The following is a 26199-nucleotide window of genomic DNA, read 5'->3' on the forward strand; positions in this document are numbered from 1 at the left end:
TTTTTCAGAAAGCAGGCGGGGTGTGAGTCAACATCTATGCGGTGATGGGAGGGATGTTTACCCAACGAAGGACACTCTAGCCGGGTATCTTCTTTGTGTCTGGCTCTGCTTCGAGTTTTATTCTCCTGTTTTTGAGGCAGCCAGGCGCGAGGAAACCGGTAAGAGGAGGCACTCGTGGCCCTTGTCTGCTTTTCCGCACGCTGATGCCTAGACCTTGGCTGGTGTGTCTTACAAGCCCGTTGCGGAACTCGTTTTTCAGTTGCCGATCTGGAAAACGCCTAAAATCGAACAGAGTTTTTCTTTCCTAAGGAGTTCTGGGAAACCCACGTGTCTTGTCAGTCTCCCAGGTTGAAGGGGGACTTCGAATTTTGTCTCATTTCCTCGGTCCGCGCGCTGCAAGGGGGCAAGATTTCCGCACTCTGCCTCCGAGTCGACCCGGGGCTCAGACTCCCAGCCGGTTTTTTGCCTGCTTCCGTTCCCTTTGCTCTGCTCGCTGGTTTCCACACATTGATGAACACAAACCCTCATCAGCTTCAGGGAACGTTTGTGCATTTGAAGGCTAGCCCGGGTCCCACGTGAAGTGGTCGAATGTATGTACACCTGCGCCGGGAACGGTTCCGTTTTCCCGTGGCTGCCTCGTTGTTCGTGCGGGACGCCCCTTCGCAGTTGTACAGGTTTACGTCTCCGATTTTCACTTTAACCGAAAAACCTCTTGGTTTGTCTTTCGGCTTGTCTGCACGTAGTTTGCAGCGCCGTTTATGTCTTTCTCTCTTTCCTGCGACGGAGATACTGTCATGAAAAGCCTTTGTGTCTTCTTCGCTTTTCCTTCGGCTCGCTCGTGGCACAGATTTCTCTCACGCTGGCAAGTCCCATTGTTTTCCAGGGTGGCTTTGTCAACCTCTCCTTCTGTCTCGTTTTTCTCTTGTGCGGGTGGCAAGCGTGCGGTGAATTGAGATCGAGAATTCCCGTTCTCGCCTTTGCTGGTCCCGATCCGACTACCAACCGTTCTACCTGCACCGTCCAGGGACACAAGTCTCATCGCCGATAGCTGTAAATCTTCAGTCGCCACTGTGTCATGCCGTTGCAATTCGTCTGCAACTTCAAAGTCGGTTTTCAGGACTCAAAGCCGGTTGTCCAGACTGCTTTCGTGTTTTGTAGGCAACTTGCCTTCTCTCTGTCTGTTTCGTTTTTCTGCCCCCGTCCTCGCTCCTCTCCTTCGATTCTTTATCGGTCCCTCTCCCACTGTCTCGCGCTGGCCAAGATGATTCCTTCGTCTAACAAAATCAGTTCAGATTTTTCTCCGTCCGTCTCTGTTTTCTGCGCGTCGCTGTCTCCGCAGACACCTCCCACGAGCCATGGGGGCATGTCCCTCGCTCGGTGACAGATTCCTCTCGTTTTCCACTTTTGCGTTCCTTTCGGTGGTCTGTTTCGTCCACGAAGGTGCCATCGCGTTTCTTGTCTGCTGACAGACGAACGCCGAAACCAACTGTGCGGTCTTCTCCGCTGCTTTCGCCTCTTTGCTCGTCTCATCTGTGTCGCACCTTGGTGCAAAGACATCGCCAGTTCATCTTCTCTCGCCCTCGCGACCTTATCAGATTTCTCCTCAGAGCTCTGTTCACATTTCTCTCAATTCCCCACCTTCCACGTATTACTCTCTTCTTCGCTGTCGACCTCCACAGCGGTCTGCGTCTCCCCCTGTGTCGATTTCTCTCCAAGTTCATGAGAGGCGTCTCTTCTTCAGTCTCCTCTCCACACCTGTCTCGCGCGTTGGTTCCGTCCGCAAAAAAAAACAAGTCCGTTGATCTTGCAGTCCGGATACAAGCTTGTAAATGTAAGTCTCCATCGGCACAAAATGGCGCACGCTCCGTCTCGCTCTCCTCCTTCTTCTCCCCTTCCTCCCACACCGTCTGGTCCTCCTTCTTCTCTCCCTGCTAAGTCTTTCGTCTTACCTTCGACGTCTTCCCCTTCTCCTCCTAAATCTTCTCCAACTCCATTGTCTTCTCCTCAGCCTCCCCCTTCCTCTCCTCTGCCCCCTTCTCCCCCTTCTCCTCCTGCTCCTCCGCCTTCTGCTCCTTCTCCTTCTCCTCCTCCTTCTTCTCGTTCGCCGGCTGAGCACTTGTACGAACTGGCTGCCGAGCGTCACCCTGCTCGATGCACAGCGATTGACAGAAGCGATTCTCGTCCTCCGGACGAGGAGATTCGTCGGGACGGTTTCTCTCGTCCGCTGCAGGCGTTCCAGATCTTGTCGTGGCTGTGTTTCGCGGCCGATGTGTTCCTCTTCTACTTGGTCTTGGTCCCCAGCATGTGCTTCGCTCTTCAAGTCGCGGGCGGCGTCGCCTTCGGTCTCTGCGCCCTCGCCGTCTTCGCCTGCGGCTGGATCGCGACCACGACTGACCCGATCGACCCGGTGGCGTTCCTCAGTGGGCCGTTCTCGTCTGCGCCTGCTCCGGAGGTCCATCCCGACATGCGCGAGTGCGACGTCTGCGGCTTCGTACACGAGCGCAGCAAACACTGTCGCGTCTGCAACAAGTGCGTCGACGGCTTTGACCATCACTGCATGTGGATCAACAACTGCGTGGGCGAGAAGAACTACCGGCCTTTCTTCGCGCTCCTCGTCTTCACCGCGGCGATGACGGCTGCTGTCTTCCTCCTCGCCGTTGGGTGTGTCGTCGAGGAGGCGGTATGGGGCTCTGCCGGCGAGCGCTGGCGCGCCGCCTATGGCTGGTTCGCCTCTGGAGCGTTCTACGCGCTTCTCGCGCTGCCCATCGCGCTGAACGGACCGCTCTTCGCCCTCGTTGCCCAGTTGCTCGCGCTGCACATCTACCTCGTCCGGCACCACCTCACGACCTTCGAGTACATCACTCTGAGAGTCCACGAAGAAGACCCTGCGCCCTCGGGTGCTCCAGAGAAGAAGAAACTTCGCGCATGGGCCGAGTGGATCGTCATCGACCGCCAGCGGCTGCGACGCGCGAAGAAACGTGGCCTGATGCGCGACCTCAGCGACGTCAGTCAGTGCACACCGGTTCGCCCTGCAGACTTTGTCCCACCGCGCGACAGTCTCCAGCCAGACAGGCATCCTGCAGAGAGGTGCGACGGCGACGCGGCCCCGCCGACGCCCGGCGGCCCCCAGGTACGCAGGAGGAAGATCCGCGTGTTGAGAAAACGGGGGGAGAAAGGCAAGCCTGCCGATCTGCTCGTCGCTTCAGAAAAGCCAGGTTTTCTCCAAGGTGATCCGGTATCCCCTCGTGACGGGGATTCAAGTGTACAGAAGAGACGTTTGCTGTGGAGGTTTTTTCCCCTCTTCCACCTCAAACAGGGTTCAGACGCGTCATTCGAAAAAGTGCCTTTTTACTGGAATCCCAACACGCCCAGGGTCCCCGAAAATGTGAAGCTCTTAAAAAAAACAGCTTCGAGCGTTTCTAGCATCGAGACCAGAAGCGCCGGGGCGAGTTCTCAAAAAAATAGGTTTTCCGGAGGCACTTTAAAATCCCCGGTGATCTCTCTGTTCCGTCGAGAGTGCGCGCCCTGGTGCTTCGAAATCGTCGGCAAACCTACAAGTTGAAAGTGGGGAGGGACAACGCTGGGCTGCGAGAGGGAAAGGCGAGGCTCAGTGTGTTCGGAGAGACTCTTCTTTCGACAGTCCCCTGGCGCTTACGCTTCCGACGGGGATTGAGTGTGCACTGCAGGTTACACGCAGTTTAGCGGGAAGCAAGAAATAAGCGAGGTGCTAATGGATGGACTGGAGAATGCCAAGGTCACCTTGACAACCGCACTGGTTAAGAAGTGTCGTAGAAAGTGTATGTACACCAGAGAGCATGAGTCCACGTACAGCTGCGAGGAGCGCTATCTGTACAAGAAAGCGTGGTTTCAAAGGTTCTTCAATAATCTCTGTGCAATGCTGAGTCGCGGGCCTGTCATTTCCGTTCATTTTGTTTGTTTCAACAGTTGAAATACATCTCTGGCGAATCTGCTGGACAGAGTCGCGGATGGGTCTCCGACGAGTGTCGCACGATCTTCTCTCCAGTCTTCAGTGTCGGTTTTCATGATATCTTGTTAGGCGCATCCTGAATGAAGTGCTTGTTTCTTCAGTGTCTATGTGAAGAGCTGGCCTTCGTACACAAGCTGGAGAATTACCATGATGGGTGATAGTGCTGTGTGTGCGTTCAGGGGCGGCCTTCTGGGGTGTCTCCGCAGCTCGCGGCGCCTTCGCCTGCTCTCCATGACTGCGGGAGCGCGGCAAGTCCAGTTGTGTCTGACTCGGTGGAAGATACTCAAAAGTCGCAGGTCTGAAAAGCGAAGAAAGCGAAGAGAGAGAAGTCGGGGAAGCCGCGGCGGTAGCCGTGTAGAGAGACTCGACAGCGTCGCGCAGCGGGAGACGCACTGGCCGAGGGGCGCAAGCAGAGCTCGATTTGGACGAGAAAGAGGTTGGGAGGAGGAACGTCAGATATTTTTCGCAAAGGCTCACGGCCACCGGAAGAAAGAAGCCGCATGCATGCGTCAGAGTGTGGGTGTGTGTACGATTGTGTTCGAGTGTGCGTACACCAAGTGCGTGTCAGCACTTAGGCTCTCTGTAGGACATGCGTGGATTTTTCATCGAGTTTCTCGAACGGGAGACGCAAGTTGGAAAGTCTCGCTTCCTCCCGGAGCTGTCCGTTGTTTCACTACCTCTGCGTTGAAGGCGTCTTGAGGCGAATCGGCAGAGTTCGTTTCTGTTTTTTAAGCATGCATTTTCCGAACAGACTGGCGTCGGGAGGCGACAGCCAAAGTGACTGTGCAGGACACCGTCGTGCAAGAGAGTGGAGAAGAGTCGAGGAAGGAGGAGAGGCCGGCGGGGAGAAAAAGAGAAAAAAAGGAAGAGAGTGAGAAACCAAGGGAGCGGGAGGACAAGGAAGCAGACGGGAGAAACGAAGAGGAGGTGGACTCATTCGGCGTTGTTTTTTCAGAAAGAAGAGAGAAGAAATGAAACTTTCAGAGACTCGAGGGATGAGGAAAGCTCCTTTCACTTCTTTTTTGTGGTATGTTCAAAACGGCTTTCCGCTTTGTCTGGCAAACACGTTTATCGCGTCAAAATGAATTTTCAGATTCCTCTCGGTCACTTTGTCTCCTGCGAAAACGGGTGGACAAGGCAGAAGCGACATCTTTGACAGTTTCGAGTCCCGCCTTTGCCTCTTCTCCTTCGCCGACCTCTTCCCTGCTTCCGCTCTGCTCACGACGGTCTCGCTTCTTCCTTTTTCTCGTGTCTTTTTGGGTCCAAACAACTGAACCTTCTGAAGTGCCTAGCGGCCGCCCACATCGCTTCCGCTTTCTTGCTTTCTGTCTTTTCGAGTCGATCTCTCTACCTCTGTCTCTGTCTACGGCGGAACTCGTGTCGGAGCCCAGAGCTGAACCACGTTGTGAGTCTGACACAGTGTACTCGCCCCGCGGCAGCATGCAGGTTGAGACTTCGCTTGATCGCCAGAAGAGTTTTCCAGCGTTCAGCTCGACTTCAGAAGGGTCTTCTTCACTCCTTCGGCGTTAAACGTCGAGTAGAAGGTGCAGCGCAGGGTGGCAGTTCAGAGTTTGACATTCGGAACGACAGCGCTGGTTTTTTTGACTGGAGGGAGTCTCCGACGTTGTGTTTGTCAACTCGACCCGCACAACGGAGTCGCAAGAAGCAATCTCCCTTTGCAGTGAAAACTCCCCAAAAATGCTAGAAAGGCTTGCTCGTGTTAGTCAACAGTAAAGAGATAAGTGAACTTTCTGTGAGCAGAGGACCGATCTGAGGACGGAATCGCGAATTCGCAACAGCGAAAGATCCACGCGGGAGACGATTCGCGGCTTCTCTCTCTTACCTGCACGGGTCCGGCACTCCGAACAAGAGTTTTTTCCAGCAACCAGTCCCCAGAGAAGACGGTTGAAATGGTTTCCAGAATCTCTTCTTTCAGGAACCCCCATGGGACCGATCCGAGTCACGTTTGCGTTCGAGACTTGTGCGTCCGTTTGTGGCATTCCACGTTTGGTGGCGGGTCTGCCGAGTCTGGACGCACCCTGCCGTCGCGAGAGATGCGGAACGGATTCTTCTGCAGCAGGAGTAACTGTCTTCGCCGCGGTCTGTTACCGGGCTCGTCTTCGCTTCATCGAGAAGTGGAGCTCCACGGTCCTGTTGCCACACGCGTCAGGGCGTCTTCGCTAGAGTGTCGCAACAAAGCTGGGGGCTGGCACAACTTCCGAACGCCCAGGAGAGAATGGCACTGGAGACAGGCCGCATCCCCCGAAGAAACGGCGACCAAGGCCGGCTCGTTGGACTGCGAAGGATCCTTTAAAAGACGCGTCGAACCCACCCAAGAGTCGCTGAAAGATCCAGCGAACATTTCTACAACCAGCATTTCAAGCTGTCCAAATACCATGAAATTCCCTTCAGTCTGTACGGAGTAGACGCCGATGTAAAAAACCAGTCTTGAGAACACGCCCGTCGTCACGGAAAAAAACATCACGATTTAGATCGGTTGATACAGAATGTCAGCCTGGTCGTAAAGTAGGCGAGGGCCAACAGGTCAGATGGAATTGCGAGACCTAGTCCTCAGAGGCTGTTCCCGCTTCTGAAGTCGACTCATTCCTCGGTTCGTTTCCAAGCAGAGCATGGAAAACACAAAGGAACCTGGGTCAAATCCAGCAGAAAAGTCCATCTCGCACTTTCAAGGTCCCCGATCTACGTCTTCCATCTGACTTCTATAACGGATAGGAGGCAACTAAAGGCGGGGTATCTGTGTGCCTGAGGGTTGAGAAGAAATGGAAAGGAAAGACGCGTGCAGAGACTGGGGGATCCGGTGAGGGACTTGGTCACGGTATAATTTCCTTGCCGGTTTTCATCTTAGTCACGTTTCTTGCCGGGCGATTCCTCGGCCACCAAACGTACACCTCTCTAATCTGAATGCCGTCGCTCTATCTATCTGTACACGCTCATTCCACGCGCACCTATTATATTTGTATACATGCATGTTATTGAAGGTCTGTTTATACCTGCAAGTACACACTTCAGATGTGTGTGTCGCTGCTTCCTTGAAATCGAGTGTTCTTCAGACACACAGTACCAAACAAGACAGAGTAACAGCCCTTGTGATTTCCAGGAACGCAGCAATGTTTCGACGCTGACATAGACACTCTTGCGGGGTGTGTGGGTTCGCGAAACCTTGCCGCACCCTTCTCTCTGTGGGTTAGGTCATCTCTGCCGTCTACACTGAGTTCCCCACGCGTATCAATGGGAGCTCTACCAGACGCGAATCCAGAGAAAGAAGGCTACGAGCTCAGCTGGAAAGCAACTTTACCGTGGTTTATTCTTGCTTGTTTTCGCTGCCACTACGAGGAAACTGGATGTCGAGCGTTCTTTGACTGTGGGTTTTGTGGCGTACGTGTGTCTCTATGCGCCGCTCGACTTCTCCCCCTTCCCCCCCTGCGTTTCCTTTGTTTGAACAGCTGCTGTTCTACAAACATTATAGGGACACCTGAGTCGCGGTTCCTCCACAGACAGATGCGGTGGGCGCCTCTCGATTGTGGCTCCTTCTTCTTCAACAGAGGAAAGGTACCCGGCGCCGTTCGTTCCTGCTGAGTGTACATGCACATCTCCAGGTGCATGAAGCACTTTTCCTCTGCTGGAACACTTCTGCCTTTGTCAGTTTCTCTTCCTCCTCTTGGGCTGCCTCCGCCGTTCGCCTCGCTCTTCGCGGCGAATGCTGCTCTCTCGCGGTCTGGACTGACCTGGTGCTCACTGTGGAGTCGAAGGACTCAGGGAACGGCGTTTTTCGAGGTGTGTTCCTTTTTTGACGGAATATCTTGCGTCTAGTCGGACACAACGCTCGCGCGCGCACAGCATGTGTTTACTCCCAGCACACCCATCGTGTTCTCGTGCTGTTTTCTCTATATGGGTCCATTCGACGCGGAGACATAGGAGAGTCAAACGCGATTCTGAAAGCGACGCAAGCGTCGACATCCAGCGGCAGTCCTCGTGTTGGTGTTGGGGATTCTCAGCACGGTTTTTGAAGACGCGTCTTTCCCCCTTTTTCCTCTTGTCTCACCGCAAGACTGAAATGGGGACTTCTCCGCCGCGCTGGTCCACGGCGGAAACGACGCTTTCAAAAAGGCGAAGAGTGAACCGCGGCGGATTTTTCTGCACTGAGTTCTGGAACCTAAAGGCGTCACCGGGTAGAAGCTGGTGGATTTTCTGACCAACTGTTTCCTCGTTCCTCTCACGCGCGTCCCGTCTGTCTAGGCGTCTCGCTCCATATTTGCCCGGACGCTCGGGCAGGAACGCGTGTTTTTGAATTTCTCTCATTTCTCAGAGACGGCCTAAACGCCCTCACCTCGTCACTAGACGCGAGCAGGCTCTGTGGTTTGCAGGTATCTTCCTGCTTTGGTGCGTCTTATTTTTTTGGGGTGTCGGTGTCTCGTTCCGGAATGTCGAGAAAAGATGTCCGGGTGTTTCTGAGCCCCCAAAACGCGGACACTGGTGTGTATTGTTGAACAGCGCGTCTTCGGTTACAGGCGTTTGCAGAAAAGCCGCGAAAAGACTCGGACTCTTTCGCTGTCTCTCGCGTGCCTGGCGAGGAGGTTTTTGAGTTTTTCTGTCTCAGAACTCAGGCTGCAGTTTGCGTTTTTCCTCCTAGCTGTCTCGCGCGCGCTGCGGTTTCCCCACCGGACCGTCATCAGAATTAGAGAACTCGACTTTCTCGACTTTTGCGACGCGTGCATCCTGCGCTCTCTCGATGGTGCACGTCTCTGCCTCTCTCCCCTTTTCTTTCTTTCCCCGCTTTTTTCTCTCGCAGCCGAGAGGAACGCGTTCCTTCTGGATTTGCCGCGCAACGCAAGAAGCCTGTCTCCCCGCCTCCCACTCCCGAGCTGTGTCCGGTGCATCCCTTCCCTTCTTCCGACCGGCTTTCGCGCATATCGTTCCTCGGCTTTCTCTCTCTCTCTCTGCGCGCTATTCCGACTCGCTCTCCCGAGTTCGTCCTGGACTTGCTTCTGGAAGCCTTCTCTGCGCGAAGATGGAGACGACCCTGAACGGCGGCGGACGCGCGCCGTCTGCAGTGTTCCACCCGAGCACGTCAGCTCCGGCGATCTGCTTTCCGAAGCGCCATGCCTCCTTCTCCTGCTACGACGGCGCTTCGGGAACCTCGCCTTCGACGACTTCGGGAGGCAGCGCAGGTGACCTGGGTGCGCCGGTGTCGCGCAGTCTGCTCGGGGGGCGTCCGGTCGGCAAGCTCGGAGACTCGACGCTCTTCGGGACCGTGGACTTGACGGCGACTTCCGAGTTCCGCCCAATGTCTCAAAAGTACGCTGCCCAGTACGAAGAGGTGAAGCAAATTCTCGCGCAGCGCGGCGACCTGTCCAAGCGCGTGATCAGCGCGAACGCCGACGCGTACTACAACCACCTGGGGTTGAACGAATACTACTTCCAGACAGCTACGGCCCAGACCGTCGCGAGCAACTTGGCTTGCGTCATCGCCGCGAAAATCCTGAACGAGTTCTCGCATACCGACTACTTCCCCCAAATTCAACAGGAACGAGACGGAGAAGTCTTCCTCCTCGCCAGAGCCTCTCTGCGAAACCGAAAAGCCTCACAGGTCAGAAAAGTACACACACGTACACCTGGATAAACATGTATAAACAATTGATATATATATATATATATGTAGATATATACATATATAGATATACACGTGTAACTATATACACATATGTATATATATGTGTATATGTATTTTTGAATGTATCCATATATGTAGGCAGATATATACATATATATATATATATACATATGCATATGTGTTTATGTATCCATGTATATGGATATACATGGGTATGTGATGTGAGTAGATTTATTTGCATGTCTTTGCGTCCATGTTGACGTTGCGCTTTTTTCTGTGGGGGGTTGTGTGCGCAGAATTTCCAGGTGGAACGCGAGATCGAGAAGAAGTTTCTGGGGCTCTCTGGAAAGACGACTCCGTACCGCATGCAATGCTACCGGTCCTCGGGATCCTTCTTCGACGACCCTGCTGATGAAAACGAGCGACTGAGAACCTACTTTCTTCAGCAGCCTGAATACTGCGCAGAGACAACGAAGGACGGCGTAAGACTTGCTTGTGCGCATTTCTGAGTGCCGAGTTTGCTCACTGGATGCCACTGTTCTCAGTGCCGTTTTCAGTGCTATGATCGTGATGGTCGTGGAAAGCGAAAGGGATCGTGAAATCGGCTGCAAACGAAGACCTGTAGCTTTGTCGCCTGCAACAGGTCTACAGCTCTGCTTTCCTGCGACCGTCACATGCGCGGCGGCAAGAGGAAATCCTCTCTGCGAGAAAGAAAAAAGGTCTATGAAAAATCCTGTGTCAGAAACATGTGCTGCTGTGGCTGTGTACAGAGGAAGACACCCATAGATAAAGATATACATATACATATATATATATATATATATATAGTGCATGTGTTTTCAAGCACGTGTGCTCGGTGTATGTACACTCGAGTGGTGGGGCTTGTTGAGTCTGTCGGCGAGTCTGGGGATCCCGTGCATTTCTCCGAAATGCAGAGGACAATTCGAGAGCGGTGACCACGAGGCGTTCTGTGGATGCGGCGCGAAAAAGATTTGTGTTACTTTGCTCCATCTTTTTTTCCGTCCTCGCAGGTGGATCCTTCAGAAACGGACCTCTCCAAACTCCTGGATGTTTACTTTTTTGCGAACAAGAGAAACACAGCGACAGCTGAGATTTACAGAAGACTCAACGAGGAGGTAATCTATCGCTCGTCCAGACCCTTTCTGTTGACAAAGTGCTGCGCATCTTGTCTGTGCATTCAACAATCGTTCTTCAGAAAGGAGATCTTCCCGTTCCAACACTTCACATGTCTTCGGCAGTGAAACACGCTCATCTCGATTTCTACACACGTATTATATACATATAAATATATAATTTATATGTGTATACGTGAATATGTATATCTATATCTATATATCTATATATAGAATTTATATGTATGTATGTGAATATTTAAAAGTTAAATGTATATATATATATGTATGTATGTATGTATATGCATATATATGGGGATGGGTTATATTTGTTTGTAGGTTGCGCATACGGCATTGCTTGTCGTGTTTCACGTGTAAAGCGTCGAAGCATTTTTGTGAGTGTGCACCTTGATTCAAGGATGCATATCTCCGTAGGAAGGCGGTCTCAGTCTTCGTTCACTGGCCTGGTTTCGTTGGCGACTGCTGTGTGCGACTTCTGTGTGAGATGCCGCCAGCCACAGAGGCGTACGTTCACGCGACAGCCTCAAGAGCGGGGCGTTCGCCTTCCGAGGCGTTTTTCGCTCGGTGGTGATGCGTTTTGTTGACCAAGGATGGTGTTTCGTTCTTTGCGCGCAGGTCGTGCGCGACTCCAGTGGACAGAACCTCTTCATCAATGTGGTAAGTTTCTCCTTGAAACGCGGCTTTGCTTGTTTTGTCCATGCGTTTCTGCACACCCGCTAAGTCTGTCAAGGTGACTCGGTGCATGCGGATTCGTTGCCCTTCTCCTTGTCGACTGGGTGTCGCAGCGTGTGGGCATTTTTTTCTCAGGTTCCGCGAGGCACCGGCTACCGCATGGGTACGAAGGCAAAACGCAGGCGTTCGGTCTCGCCTCTCCAGCCATCTTCTGCCACTGCATGCACAGTTCTGCAGGTCCACTGTTTGCTTCAAAAAGTCCACGGGGAAGCCGCTCACGGTCTCACCTCCTCGTCTTGTGCCGATGCAACTGCTCACTTGTCCTATGCGTATGTGTGTACATGAATGTGGTACGTATTCACACTCCACCTACAGGCATACATTGGCATGTATATGTATATTTATATAAATATTTATATATATATATATATATATATTCTCTTTTTCAAGCAGCGGCATTGTCGATCTGTCTGTGTGTATGTCTAGTTGTGTAGGTGTTTCCATCTGCATATACAGATGCAAGTGCGCATGCAGTTTGTTTGTGCTGGTTCATGTGAATATTTGCATGCGTGGATGGACTCACGGACTTCTCTGTAAACACGTAAATCTTCAAACAGGACGCTTGCGTGTTTTCAGATCTTGCCTTCCGCCGGGGACTGCATACAAAGGAATTCTTTTCTCGCTTGGGTGTAAGTTTTCGTTCTGAGGGACAGGCGAGCGAGGATGTTTTTTCCTCGGTGCATGCGTTTAACCTCTTCTTCTCTTCAAGTCGACTCGATGTGCGCTTCTTCTCGCGTGAGACACTTGGCTTTTCTTGTCGGTCGCCGCGAAGGGCGCTCTTGATCACCTCGACTGTTTCAAGGCACAAGGGGGTTGAGTCTCTCCGTGAGAAAGCGGTTTTGCTGCGCTGTTTGCATGCGCTCTCGCCCAAACCATGAAGACTGTACTCACGCATGCACACACCTGTGGCTTGACGGGGGACTGGACAGACGCAGCTTCCCTCAGGCACGCTACTGGACCTCTGTGCGTCAACGGCGATTGCTGCAATGAGCTCAGTGGTGTGACGAACTTGGCAAGAAGGACTGGACTTCTCCACAGAGACCGCGATTCGACCGTCGGTGGTCTGCGGCAACTCCACGTCGGAACGTAGTCCCGGGTGTCCTGCGCGTTTTTTCTTCCAAGACGCTGGGGTCTGTCTACGCAGAAAAATCGTTTCTTACAGAGAAGAGCTTGCGGCGTTGTTTGCAGGATAGCGTGACGATGTGGGGCTTCTACTCCCAGCGGAAATACGTCGAACCTCTCGCAAACGGCGTGTCGATCATCACGACCTTCATCGAGGAACTGCCTGAGGATCAGCTCACAGACTTCCCTGAAATGAGCATGAGCAGACGGTGAGGGAGACGGAGGATAAAGTGAGAAAGATCCGGTTGCGAGACTCCTGAAGCAGACGGGCGGCGTCTGGCCGCGCCGGGTCTCTCAGCAGTGGACGAACAAGCAGCCAACCAGCAGGTCGCCGTGTGAAGAGAAACGCCGAAAGCCGAAACGGTTGCCAGCTGTCTGTGTTTTTCTGCAGAGTCGAGCTCCTCGTGAAGGCCATTCGCATGCAGTACATCATGCAGCCTTGCAAGTTCACTGAGCTTGCCCAGGTGAGAACGCGTGGACGAATCGCTCTATTCCACCTTCGTTTTCTGTCCATCCGTCGTCCTCTCCCCTACTCGCTCTGCTCTTCTCCCTTACTCGCCTCTTTTTCCTCTCTCGTCTCTCTCCTCCCTTCCACTCTTCTGCTCGATGCGTCTCCGTGTCTTCTGTTCGTTTCTGCCTCTCTTTCCCTCTTTCTTCTTTGGCGTTCTGCGCGTCCGTCCTGTCTGGCGTTGCTGCGTTGTCTTCTCACTGCCGTCTCGGCCGCTGTGCTCTCTGCTGAGTTAAATCCGACTGCGTTCATGCAACCTTTCCTGTGCTCGCCAGGAGCGCCGCTTGACGGTGCACGAAGCCGCGTACGCGTGGGCTGTTAGCAAGTTCATCGTCCACTTCTCGGGCACTGTCGGCCCTGCCTTTGGCGCCATTGAGAAGATGGTCAAGCACTTTGGCTGTGAGCCTCTCATGCAACGAAACTCGCACAACTCGCACAAACGCCGCGAAACGCACAAGACACCACGCGGAACTTCAAGCCTTTTCGTCACAGAGCGCATCTGCATTTCTGTATATCTATACATATCTTTATGTGTTTAAATATATAGATATATATACATATATGTATATATATATGTATTCATGTTATTAATTATTTACTTCAAACCCGTTGTTTGCGTGGCAACACATCGCTTTGGAAGGTCGTTTTCCCTTTTTAGCACAGACCGTTTTCCACCAAATGTTTTTCGTCCGACTCAAAGAAAGTGCATGCGCGTGTCTCTGAAACTCCGCACTCTCTGCAGTCAACCCAGTGTCGTTGCCAAGCAATTTGCGATTTACAGATGAATTTATACTTCGTGTATACACATGTACAGATACGCATATATACACATGTTGTCTTGTTACGTTCACGTATTTGCAGGATTTGCTTTTTACGGGCATACGACGTTAAAAGCCTACATCTACTGTCTATGCACATAATAGCGTTAGATGTCTCGCTGGTATGTGTGGCGTACATACTTAAATAAATACTTAAATATATACATATGCATATACGTGTATATTTATGCTTTTTTCTGTGGAATGTGTGGCTTGTAGAAACAGGTATCTTTGCAAAGAATTGTATGCAAAGAGTTTCTGAATATTTTCGCTGTTTCGTTTGATTTAGCGGCGACCCACCTGTCTCACCAAGAGTTGTACGAGCTCCGCACGCGTCTGAAGCTGCCTCCGTTTTCTGAGGACACAGTCCTGAAAGTCGTCGATTCTCACCCAGACATGATCAAGCGCCTCTACGAGGAATTCCAGGTACTTCACCGGAGAACGATCTTCGCGGAAGACGTCCGGAAAACGGTGCACAAGTCGAAAAAACGACTCACCAACCTCTCTCGTTCCACCCCACAGACACCATGCATGCATCGCTAGATCTTCTGTCTACATTTTTCTCTTTCTCATCTATGGTTCTCTCTCATACAGATTCATGTATAAGTGCATAGTATATATATATATATATTTATTTATATAGTTTTGTGGATTATGTAGAGGTGTATGTGTCGAGTGGACTGCGCGCGATCTGTTGAAAAAGAGAGATTCGGGGTAAGTGTATCTTGCCTCTGTCCGTAGCTCATATATATATATATATATATATGTTTATATTACAAGAATGTGTTTCTTGCTCGTTCTCTAGATCAGTTGCGAGTCTCCTTTTCTGTGACTAGGTTTCCACGCGTGAGCTGTGTTTCGCGGTTCTGTTTCAGGAGATGCACCACCCGCGTGCTTATGCGGAGCGAGGGCACGTCCTGAAGAACTGGGAAGAAGAGACTTCGCTGAAGAGGGACATCCAGTGTCTCGACAGCCCAGACGCGCCGCCGATTCTGCTCAAGTTCCGGCTTTTCAACAAACACATTGTGCGGACGAACTTTTGGAAAGACGTGAAGCAAGCGCTCGCTTTCCGGATGGATACGTCCTTCCTCCCCGAGGCTGACTACCCAGAGCGCCCCTATGCCATCCTCTTCACCGTTGGGACGAACTTCACTGGCTTCCATGCGCGATTCGCCGATGTAAGGATCCCTTTCTCCACAGTCGTGAACAACTGTGAGAGCAGAAACGTCTCGGCGTCGACGGATGCATGCGTCTTTGGGGTTCCCACTGCGTCTGCCACACAGGGCGGGTGCTCCCGTCGCCTCTCTGCGGTCACGCACATGCACTGCGTGTCGTCGAACGCCTGACGTCCATCCAAAAGAAGCGGCTGCATGCGAGTCTACGGAGGGAGAGAGAGGAACTGTGCAGGAACACAACTGAGAGAGCGTTGAGGTCTTCTGTCGAATGTTTCGCGAAGGCGAGTGGCGCATATTTCGTCGATCCCTGACTTCTGGGGTGCGGAACGTGATATTGCGTGACTTGTTCTGCCGTAGGTTGCTCGAGGAGGGGTGCGCGTCGTGCAGTCGTTCACCACGCAGAGCTACCAGAGGAACCGAGACACCGCGTTCGACGAAGTCTACAAGCTGGCGAGCACGCAGAACTTGAAGAACAAAGACATTCCGGAGGGAGGCAGCAAAGGCGTCATTCTTCTTAGCAAGACAGACTCGCGCGACGAAGCAAATGCCCTCACCAAGTCGGCCTTCAAAGCGTACATCGACAGGTCAGAAAAGGAAAGATACGGAACAGGGAAAGAGGCCCCGTCCCGGGGTGTATGTACACCCGTGGGGGTTTTACCCTGCGAGGGTTTCTTGGGTGTCTCTCCGCCTTGGTTTCTCCATGTTTTTGGGCCGTGAGTCGTTTTGAGACGGCGTCTTTCGCTACAACTTGTTACAGAAGTGTTTTTTTCTTTTAGGCATTCGTTGTGTGTCTGTGGCGTTTATCTCCTCGAGAAGCGTGCATCCCCCTGTCGCCTGCCCTGTCTTTGAGATGGATCACCTGGGACCCACCGTTCTCTTGCGCATGCATCTTTGCGTGTGTCTTTTCGTTTGCGTCGCCTTTGTTTGCTTCTGCCGGCTGCTGCAGCATGCTGGACGTCTTGCTCACGGACCCACGGGTGGTCGATCGTCTGGGGAAGGAGGAAGTTTGCTTCCTCGGTCCGGACGAGCACACCGGGACTGGAGGTCTGATGGACTGGGCGGCGATGCGCGCGAAGGAGAGAAACGCGTGGTTCTGGAAAGCGTTCACAACGGGGAAGCTCCCGGCCATGGGCGGCATCCCGCATGACACGTACGGCATGACGACGGCGAGCATCGAGACGTACATCCATGGCATTCTGGAGAAGAAGAACTTGAAGGAGGAGGAAGTGACGCGGCAGTTGGTGGGCGGCCCCGACGGAGATCTCGGGAGCAACGCCTTGCTGAAGAGCAACACCAAGACGACTTCGATCGTCGACGGCAGCGGCGTCCTGCACGACCCGGAAGGACTGGACATCAACGAGTTGCGTCGTCTGGCCAAGAGGCGGTTTGAAGGTTTGCAGACAAGTGCGATGCTCTACGACGAAAAACTGCTCAGCCCCATGGGATTCAAGGTCTCGCAAGACGACCGCGACGTCGTGTAAGGACGAAGAGACGGAAGAAACGGGGAGGTGCAGACCGCTTCTGCACGCAGTGAGAGTGGCTGGCGGGGAAAACCGGCTGGGGGTTTCGTGAAAGTGAAGTGACTCTCTCAAACACCTGCTGCTGCGCAGGCGCGGGAGGTCCTTTTTCTGCAAAAAATCAAAGAATCGTCTGCAGCGAAAACGACCGTTGCTGTGGCAAACACGGCAACTTTGCCATGCAGCTAGATCGTCTCTCTTTCGAAAAGAAACGAGGTCGGCCAAGCTTGTTTTTGCTGTGAGTGTCAAGGCTGTTTTTCAGCAGAAGTGATGCTTGTCTCATCGCTAATGAGGTACTCTTTCCTAAAGGATCAGGTGTGTTTCATAAAGAGAAAACGAGGTCCCTCTCAATCTCTACCTGCTTTTCTCAGATTGCCTGACGGCACAGCCGTTGCGTCGGGCTTCGAGTTCCGAGGCAGATTTCACCTGGACCCTCGCGGATCGGCGGATCTCTTCAATCCGTGTGGAGGCAGACCTGCATCTGTTACGCCGTTTAACGTGGACAAGATGTTCGACGAGAAAGGCAAGCCGAGGTTCAAGTTCATCGTGGAAGGCGCAAACGTCTTCATCACCGATGAGGCCCGTCGCATGCTTGAAGAGCGAGGCGTCATCCTCTTCAAGGATGGTGAGAAGAGACACGGAAGGGGTGTCCAGACGAGGAAGACAAGCAGGTTTTTTCTCCACAGTCAAGAGGAAAAGGGAGAAAACAGTGACAGGGGAGGTGTCAGAGAAAGAGTGGAGGGAGGCTGTGGCATGTGAAGAAGAATTGAGAACGCATTTTTCCTCTTTCATACAGTCTGTTGTGGTTGACGCACTTCTGAACGTCTCGTCAGTCAAACACGAAGTTCGTTAAACGGCGCCCATGCTTATGCTTATCGTGAAATGAAGCGACAGGCGTCAGTCGCACTTGCTTCAGTGAGACATGTGCAGGCGGGGTAAAAAGGGAAGTGACGTCCTCGCGAACTCCAGAGATGCCTTTGTCTGTATCGGCTGCGCCCTGCCCGTTTCCCTTGTGTCAGTTCTTCGTCGCCGTTTTTCTCTTGTTTGCGTTTCGGCGAATTTTCGACAGAGAAAGGAACCGTCTCGTTACAGAGCAGCGTCGGGGAACATCCACACGCGTCGGGTGTCTGCGGCTAGAGGGGCTGCTCTTCAAAGTGTCAATGACTGGAAAAAGGAAAGCAGTCGGCCAAATATAGCTCTTTCCCTACGAAGCGTTCTTTCGAACAGAGAAGACGAGATGCATACAAGAAGGTCTTTTTCAACTGTTCACATTCCCGTCCATCTCTTCCACCCGTCAGATGCCATCTGCTCCTCTTTTTTCTGTGCACTTTCTCGTTTCTGGGAGCCTCTGCACTTCTGTGCGTCTCCCTTCCTCTGTGACTTCGTTTCCTGCGGACTTCGCTGACGCGTTTGAGGCTCGTTTTGCTGCGTTTCAGCGTCCACGAACAAGGGTGGAGTCACTTCGAGTTCGCACGAGGTGCTGGCGGCCTTGGCCATGACAGACGAGGAGTTCGCGGAGCACATGCAGGTGACAGATCCGAGCAATCCGCCCGCGTTCTACCAGACGTATGTGCGACAAGTGATGGAGCGCATTCGCGAAAATGCTCGTCTCGAATTCAACGCTCTCTGGGAAGAAAGTCTGCGCACTGGCAAGCCGCGCTGCGATTTGACCGACGTACTCTCGGCGAAGATCCTCAGACTCAACCAAGACATTCACAAAAGTGACTCGCTTTGGCAAGACGACGTAAGCGGATGCGGCGGCAAGCACGGAAGCAGTCAGGCGCGCGAAGCGGTGGCTGTCGCTTCGCAACTCAGCAACAAGAGTCAAAGAACCTGCAGACGCGCACAGGGTCCAGAGAACAATCTGCACCGAACGGCGAGAACCGAAATCCCTGGGCGTGTCTTTGGTGCACCTACACCCCAGAGGACGTCGACGCGTGGCTCAGCCGGGTCGGTGGCGACCCTAAGGGTACATATATATATATATATATATTATACATATATATATATATATATATATATATGTTTATGTATACGTATTTTTATAAGTTTTACAGATGAAGCTTGGGGCGAGAAAGGCGATTGTGGTTTCACCGTTTGTGTTCAGGAATTGGTGAGCTGCGTGCTTTTGAAGGCGTTGCCGGACGTTCTGGTGCCTGGTTTGATGAGCATTGAAACGCTGCGGCAAAGGTAAGAGAAACGTCGCTGGTCAGTTGTGCAGAAACAAGTTCTTTTCGCGGAGGGCGCGGATGTTAGCTGCGTCGAAAGAGGACCTCGACGCAGAGCTTCTCTGCTTTTTGGGGTGTCTGTCCGCTCTGGAGAGTGGCCTTGCGGGGAAGGGCGGAAGCAGCTTGTTTTTTTCTGAGTCTCTCTGTTTTGTGCGTTCTTTGAGTTTCTTTCGCTTTGAGCATTTGTTTTTTCAGAGTCCCGGAGTCGTACCTGCAAGCGATTTTCCAGTGCTTCCTGGCGTCGCGCTTCTACTACTCGCAACAGTTCACAGACAATCTGTCAGCGTTTGCGTTTTTCGACTACGTTCGCCATTTGAAGGACTCGCAGCGGAGCTCGACAATGAAGAGAGAAGACAACTGAGAGGCGAGACAAAAGGAGAGAAGACGAGGAAAAGACGAGAAGAAGACGAGATAACTTTGCAGATGGCGAGAAGATCCGTGACAAGATCTCAGCCATTCGAAGCTCTCGTTGGTGAGGAGATCTTCGCGCGAAGAAGCGTTTCTTCGTTGCGAATAAAGTGTTTCAAGCGTTGAGAAGCCGAACAACCTCTTCGAGCTTCACTTTCTCTCGCGTTCCCTCGCTCGTTCCTTGAACGGAAAGAAAGACAAAAAGACGAATCGACAGCGAGACCACGTTTTGGAGTGTAACGACAGTTGTTTTCGACTATTGTTTTCTTGTGTTCACGAAGCGAAACCTGAAGATAAAACACGGAAGGGCATTTGTAGGAAGCAGAGCTCTCGTGCACTTTTTCGCGTAAAAGCACTGCGCTCTGCATGCGTTGTCTGTTGACAAGGGTGGTGAACTTGGACGTACGAGAGGCCCCGTGAGAAGACGAAAAGAGGGTATTCTTGTGACAAAGAGAAACGCGTGTGGTGGTGGAAAGCGGAATCGTTTTTCGACGTGTTCCGTCACGTGAAAGTCTGTGCACCGGCTTGTACATTTTCGCTGTCCAGGGTATTGTCAGATAGGCACCGATGAGATTCGAAATTTTTTTCGTGGCCGAAAATATGGGTGTCTTCTGGACAGATGCATGTGTTTGCAAACAAATGTTTATGTGATCCCCGTCTTCCCTGTTTGTGAACCGCGTTTTCTCGGTTTCTGGATATCGCCCGTCGGTTGCCTGGGAAGGAAACGCATGGTGAACGACCGCGGACGATCGAAACCGGAGCTTGTGTGGCAGTGTTGCGAAGATTGGAGAAATCTGTTTTCTTTCTTTGTATCAGTGCACAAAATTTCTCGACAGAGACTTCTTGCGCGAGTGGCGCCCGTTGTCGCCAATGTCGAAAGACGCGGTAGAGACTTCAGCAACCGCTGGTGAGGAAAACGGAAATCTCGTCAGTGAGACTATGAAACTGACAGCCTGTGCTCGGAGAGAGTCTCTCCACTGGCATTAATCGACTGCCCAGTACCTAGGGTACTGAAAGGCATTCCAGGCAGGGGCGTCCGCGGTGCACAGACGTGGAAATGACCTCGCGAGGAAACGTTCGGGTGGAAGATGTCTCTCGAGAAAGAACTGTTCACGTGGATGGGGGCGACACACAAGAGGAGAAGAGTGTAAACGAAGTGGAATCGAGGGCGGGTCAGCCGTTCTTACCAAATTGTATTTGAGAGAAAAAAGTCTGCTTGACGAATTGAATTCGAGAGGGCAGAGTGCTGAATTCGTTTCGGGATAGAAGAGACTTGGATGAGACTTCACTGGTTCAAATAGACGGAGGAAGACGTTCGACAAAAGACACGGAACACATTTGGAAACGAATTCGCTGTGTCACCCAAAAGCTTGACTACGCGGAAACTTGAAAAACTTCGTCCTCCACGCGTCGAAGCAGCTTTGCGAATTCTGGAAGACGCGGAGAGCCGTTTCGTTCTCTCCATACGAAAAGCAAGAGAATAAAAATACACGAACGTGACAAAATACGACAAGATTCACACAGCATACAAAGAAACCCGCGAGTGTGGTTCTCCAATCCCGATGTGCTACGAAAATTTCATCATCCCAGGAGACGCAAACTTCATCTCTACCTCAGACTGCGGACCCTATACACACCGGCAGTCCACTCCCCTTGAACGCTTTCCTACACATCGCAAAAGTGCGCCTCGAGGCTGGAGTCATAGTCGCCGAGACTCCCCTATGGCCGCCACTCGTTTTTCTCAGATGTTTTTCATTTCGAGAAAATTCCGCGTCGCCACGAACGCAGACCTCTTTTACCCGTCACCAAAAGACGCTTGCTATGGAGAGAAGCCAGCCCGTGTCCGAGAGCGGGGCAGCATACACACGCCTTTCGAAAGATGTTCTCCAGTCGGGAGTCCAGTCCACTTTCAGACTGCGCACCCGCAAACACTCAGGTGTATGTACACCCCGCGTGCGGCCTCAAAACACTGTGTGGCATTTCTTCGCGCCGCGGAGCGAAAGTTTTTTCCCCGGAACGCAAAACTCTCTTTGCCGACGCGCCTTTTGGAGACTTTTTCCTGGGTGCGGGAGGGCACGTCTACTTTCTCGAACGCACTCTTTCGCAGCTTATCCCGAACACTTCACTGCACCCGCACCCACGCTCCTCTTCTGCATACCAACACACTGTCAGATATTCACGAATCCCGGACTGCACATACTGAAGCAAAGAGAGAAACGAGGCCTAGCTGCAGAAGAGCACTTCAGGCCGCTTTCACAACGCCCTCCCGTTTGCAGCCTCCGTTCGCCGTCAGATGCGTTGAAAGAGCGGTAAACCCTCGCATCGCTCTCAAGAAGCGCTCGAACGCAGCCCTGCCTTCTTCGAGTATCCTCAAAAACTCTCAAACACGTTCTCTCTATTTATTCGAATGATGGACGAAAACTTGTGAACACATTCCACGCACATATAGTTCCCAAAAAGTTCTGGAAGTCCCCGCTTTCCCGGAACTCCCCACAAAGAAATCTAAACACATTCCAATCTTCCCCGCATGACTCTCAAAAAAGTTCCCAATCCCTGCTCATATAGTTCTCTGGAAGTCCTCTTCCCCACAAAACGCCGACCTCAATCAAGTACGAACGGGAGCCGACTCCTCTGGGGGCCGTTTTCGCTTCTACGACTTTCGAGGATTTCCATTTGGATGTGAACCGCACTTTTCGGCTCTGCGCCTGGAAACACTTTCCATTTCTTTTTACAACAGGAGGGGATCCTGTCCTTACTTGCGCGGCTTGAACGAGGCGTCAGTGTTTCCTCGTGAGTTTCTCAAGCGCGAAAACGCGATAGCTTCTGGCTCCGCAGCGTCCTATCACTTGGGCGTTCACTTGAGTCCACGAGCGCGCAAAAGTCGGCGAAACTGACTCACGGGTTGTTCGTCCTCCATGGGTGCGCTATCTCGCCACGTTGTGCACTGCCTGCGACGCTCCAGACGCCGCCAGTTTGCTCGTTTTCACAGCTTACGTTTCTTTGAGAACACAGCAAGCTGCTCGCTTGGCACAGACTCCGTGGTCCTCCACTGGGAAGAGTCCACTCCTGCGCGAAACTTTCTGGAGAGGTAGGACGCAGCCCTCCGTGAGGGCTTTGCGCCGCATGTCGAGCTTCATGACTGCAGCACGGTGCTCCGACGACGTCTCGTGCTCACGATACCGCTTCCCTTGGTTTCGCCACAGACAGAAGCCGTCGCTGACGAACTTGGAGACGCGGGGAGAGTACAGCAGACACGGAAAGCAAAAGACGGCGTCCGCCTGCTGCGAGTAGAGCATCCATTTGCGGTCCTGGCGTCTGCCGCCGATCGTGAGGAAGAGTTCTCGCAGTGAGAACCTTCGCCTGTTCGTCAAGGGTGGCACGAAGTTCGTGAAGTCGCACTGCGGGGGACCGTGGAGAATCAGGTCGTCGATGTACTTGGCTGTCGAGTCCTTCGTCCACGTCGCCGGGTCGTCGATCACGAACTCTGGATCGCTTTCCCACGCCCACCGCCGAGACAGCGACGGTCTCTGCGACACGAGGCTCTCAGACGCATGCCGTTTACCGCCTCTCTCCAGCTCTGCGTCCAGTTCGAAGCCGCCGTTTGCCCGCGAGCTTCTGCCGTCCTCGCAGTGAGAGATGAAGGGAGGAGGTCGGGACCGCTTCCCCGTAGAACTGGGTCGGGGGTTCGCCGCCGACGCGGGCGGGCTCGAGTGCACCGAGTCTTCCTCCCACTTTTCCGACAGTTTCTGCACCAATCCCAGCTTCAGAGCCGCTTCTTGCCCCGAAAAAACTTCGCGCTCGTTCTTGATGGGGACGCGTTCTTGGCGCCACTCGTCGCCTGAGTTCCGGAGTTCTTCGTTTACAGCTTGTGCCTTCCCCCTCGCCGTTGCGCCTGCCTCTCTGTCGCAAAAGGGCGCAGCGAACGCAGTGGTGTTCCGTCTCTCGGAGCCTTCGAAGCGCGCCGAGACAGCTGCCGAGCGCCGCGTCGCGGGAAGCTCTGCAAGCACACGTTCCAGCAGAGCCAGGGAGGAAGTGTACGTGGCTTCGGGCGCAGTCGAGCGCGGAAACGAAGGCACCTCATGGGCGTCCTCCTCCTCGTACGCGCATCTCTGCGGTCGGAGCGGCTGTGCGAGAGCGCGGAGAATCGCTGCAGGCAAGAGTCGGGACTTGAGCGAGTCGGTCGACGCCACAGACGAGCAGGTGGTTTGCTGGTCCTCACTCGCACTCTCCTCGTCGGAGAAGACTGGCTTCGGCCACCGAGGCTCGTTGTCCTCACGCACTTCACGCGACTTGGAGAAAAAGTAGGGGAACGACGAGCACGCGTTCGCGCGTCTGTCCAACTCGCAGAACTCCGGAGACGCGTCCTGCACGCGCTCACCCTCTCTCTCTCTGGCTGGTTGCAACGGCCATCGCGACGGACCTGGACTGCGGCGCGCAAGGGCAGACGGGCCGGCCGACGCGACACTGCAGGGGAAAACCTCGTGGTGGGAGCGACCGGCTTCCTCCGCGCCGTAAGCCAACTTGTAGCGGAGGAGTTGGAGGGCGTCTTCGGAGAACGCGCCTTTTCTGCCGTGGGCGGAAGGCAGGCCGTTTCGCGAACAACATGAAGGGCCGCTGGACCCCGAGGGGCCGACTGGCGTTCGACGGGAACTCGGCTCGGCTGCACGCCGAACATCCGTCGGGAACTCCGAGTTTCCGGGAAAACCTCCAGCAGAGGAGAAGAGTTTCTGCGCGAGGTCGGAGAGCTCGGACAAAGTGCGCGTTCTGCTGAGCAGCGCGACGAGAATCTCCTCCCGCTTCTGTCTGTCCATTCTCAAGAACTGGGTCTCAGCGTCCAACGCCATCTCGAGAACGCGGTGTACTGACGCCGGAACCGCGACGCGTTGTGCAGGGGTTTGAAGCAAGTTGGAGCAGTGTTTTGAACGAGTGCGTCCGCGACGCCGTTCTCACTCCTGCAGCTTGCGGGGACGAGACAACGCAACGCGTGCGGAGAGAGCGTAAAACTCTCGAGTGGAAGAGAGGAAAACAGACCACGCGTCTGCATCGGTCTTTTCACACACGAATCTCTCGCGACACAAACTCCGCTTTCGAGAGAAGCGTCCGTCACACCTTGGACACCAGGCTCTTCAAGCAAACTCCTACCTCGTGTCCGGCAGTCCACAACTCTGCAACGGTGTTCGGATACGCGCGTCCGTGCCACGGCAACGCGAATCGGCGCGAGGAAACACAGGAGCAACAAACTCGCAAAAAAAACACCCCTGACGACTCTACTCGCGAACTGCAACGCCGTCTCAGAAACTGCAACGACGCCCTGCACCCGGTTCGGGCGACACTCGCCACGGGGACGGTGCCGCTTCGCAAGTCGAGCCTCCTCACCATTGCATTTGGGTTTTTTCGGGTTCCGCGCGGCCTATAAAACATGCAGGTGTGGGCGCACCTTTTGCATGCAATACTGAGGGCGCACGTAGGCGTTGGAGGTCCGGTGTATCATTGGCATATTTTTCGAGTTCTGACACACCTGTCCGCGTTTCTCGGTAGTCTGCAGGACATTGTTCTGGAAAGATATGGAAAAAGAGCAAAACGCGGCGAGAACACGCCCCTCAGCCAGCGCCACCCTCTCAGTGGCAGTTGCGGAGCGTCTTCCACCCCACAGAGGAGTGTAGTAACCCATATGAGTGTTCCGACCCGTGCGTCCGCGGCAACGGGGCGCCTGTAGACAGATTCACGCGGTTGATGTTTCGATAGCTCCAGTAGCAAACATAATTCCACGAGTCTATTGAAAGCTGATACTTTTTTTCGCGGTCGTACAAGCAGTCCGCGGGGGTAGTTGGGTACAGCAAGCATAAAGAACTTGGATGTGTGTCCCATGTAACTCGAGTCACGTTCAGTATCCAAGGTACTCCAAGGTACGATACTGTGCCTTTCAATGCCACTGGAAAGTTATACCGCACTGAATCGCAGCTTGTCGTTAGCGGTTGGGAGGTGGATTTTTCGGAGAGATAGTGAGTGCAACAGATAGCCTTTCACCTTAGTTGCACAAGGCCTACGGAGCGTAGCACTGGCCACCCCACTGATCTGGGGGGATGCAACGAAGTGAACTGTGTGCTGCTTTCGGCTTTCTGTGTCGGAGAGGGTTGCTGGGGACTATGAGTGAATGTTTTTAAGATAAACAGTTCGCAAGGGTTCTTCACAGACCATTCCGACGGTGTGTATTGATCCCGGGAGCCAACGAATCCACTTTGCGTGTGCCTCCTTTATCGGAGTTCAACTGCCGGTTAAGATGGAAGGGAAGACAGATGAGAGGAAAGAGAATTCCACTTGAGTACAGGGAATTCCGCACTTCATCATGGGAAATGCCCTTTGGCTCAAGTACACTGAGCACTCCCCTCTCCTCCCCCTTTCATCCGTTCCCTATTAAGGAATCAAGCCACGGTTGCCACTTTGAAAGAAAAGGACCCTTCGTGTGAATTGAGGGATCCTTTGAAACACAGGTTAAGCGACGAAAAGGGGGAAAAGCTACGAATGTGGTAAGGACTTTGGGTGGGAACGCCAGCCGTTCGTAAAGAAGTTGGAATCCTCAGAACGAAACGTAAAAGGCGGACGTGCGTGTGGCACTTCGTTGAGTAGAAAGAGGGAGTGGTAGTCCGTCAGACACGCGTTTTCCATGATCTTTTGCGGGGGCACAGCGTACCACGTTAAACTTGCCCCCATAAGCATTTTCAGATGCACCTGTAAGACCATTCTCTCTACTTACACAGGTGTCGAAGTATATACTATACGTAAATGCTAGAGTGACAACCGCATTTCTTAAGAGTGCAATGGCCAGTGCAACTAAAAACTCTACATTAAGACCGTGCTTCTTTGGAGACAAGTTGCAAATCACTCTTCAGGTACCAAGTTCCTGCTAAAAATCTTTC

At 53.1% G+C, this 26199-nt stretch overlaps 4 protein-coding genes across 4 annotated transcripts; 3 read left to right on the forward strand and 1 right to left on the reverse strand.

Annotated features, from left to right (window-relative positions):
- The first annotated feature begins 79 nt into the window (after positions 1-79).
- On the forward strand, positions 80-6803 carry TGME49_249380 (DHHC zinc finger domain-containing protein). The gene is made up of 2 exons (XM_018780894.1): positions 80-3130; positions 4168-6803. Exons 1-2 carry the CDS (start codon positions 1853-1855, stop codon positions 4288-4290), a joined length of 1401 nt encoding a protein of 466 aa, XP_018635032.1. The 5' UTR covers positions 80-1852; the 3' UTR covers positions 4291-6803.
- A 672-nt stretch (positions 6804-7475) lies between these two features.
- Positions 7476-20269, forward strand: TGME49_249390 (glutamate/leucine/phenylalanine/valine dehydrogenase family protein). The gene is made up of 17 exons (XM_002367232.2): positions 7476-9596; positions 9917-10102; positions 10652-10756; positions 11390-11431; positions 11582-11609; positions 12083-12135; positions 12695-12837; positions 13020-13092; positions 13412-13535; positions 14244-14380; positions 14830-15132; positions 15487-15713; positions 16076-16606; positions 17018-17271; positions 18083-18390; positions 18754-18836; positions 19070-20269. Exons 1-17 carry the CDS (start codon positions 8739-8741, stop codon positions 19233-19235), a joined length of 3621 nt encoding a protein of 1206 aa, XP_002367273.2. The 5' UTR covers positions 7476-8738; the 3' UTR covers positions 19236-20269.
- Positions 20270-20465: 196 nt separating this feature from the next.
- Positions 20466-24851, reverse strand: TGME49_249410 (hypothetical protein). The gene has a single exon (XM_002367234.2). The coding sequence runs from the start codon at positions 24124-24126 to the stop codon at positions 22273-22275; it is 1854 nt and encodes a 617-aa protein (XP_002367275.1). The 5' UTR covers positions 24127-24851; the 3' UTR covers positions 20466-22272.
- TGME49_249400 (hypothetical protein) lies at positions 20497-21880 on the forward strand. Its single transcript, XM_002367233.2, has one exon. It carries the CDS (start codon positions 20845-20847, stop codon positions 21691-21693), a length of 849 nt encoding a protein of 282 aa, XP_002367274.1. The 5' UTR covers positions 20497-20844; the 3' UTR covers positions 21694-21880.
- Positions 24852-26199: the final 1348 nt, after the last annotated feature.

This window comes from Toxoplasma gondii, chromosome XII (assembly GCF_000006565.2).
Source record: "Toxoplasma gondii ME49 chromosome XII, whole genome shotgun sequence".
Classification (NCBI taxonomy): Eukaryota; Apicomplexa; class Conoidasida; order Eucoccidiorida; family Sarcocystidae; genus Toxoplasma; species Toxoplasma gondii.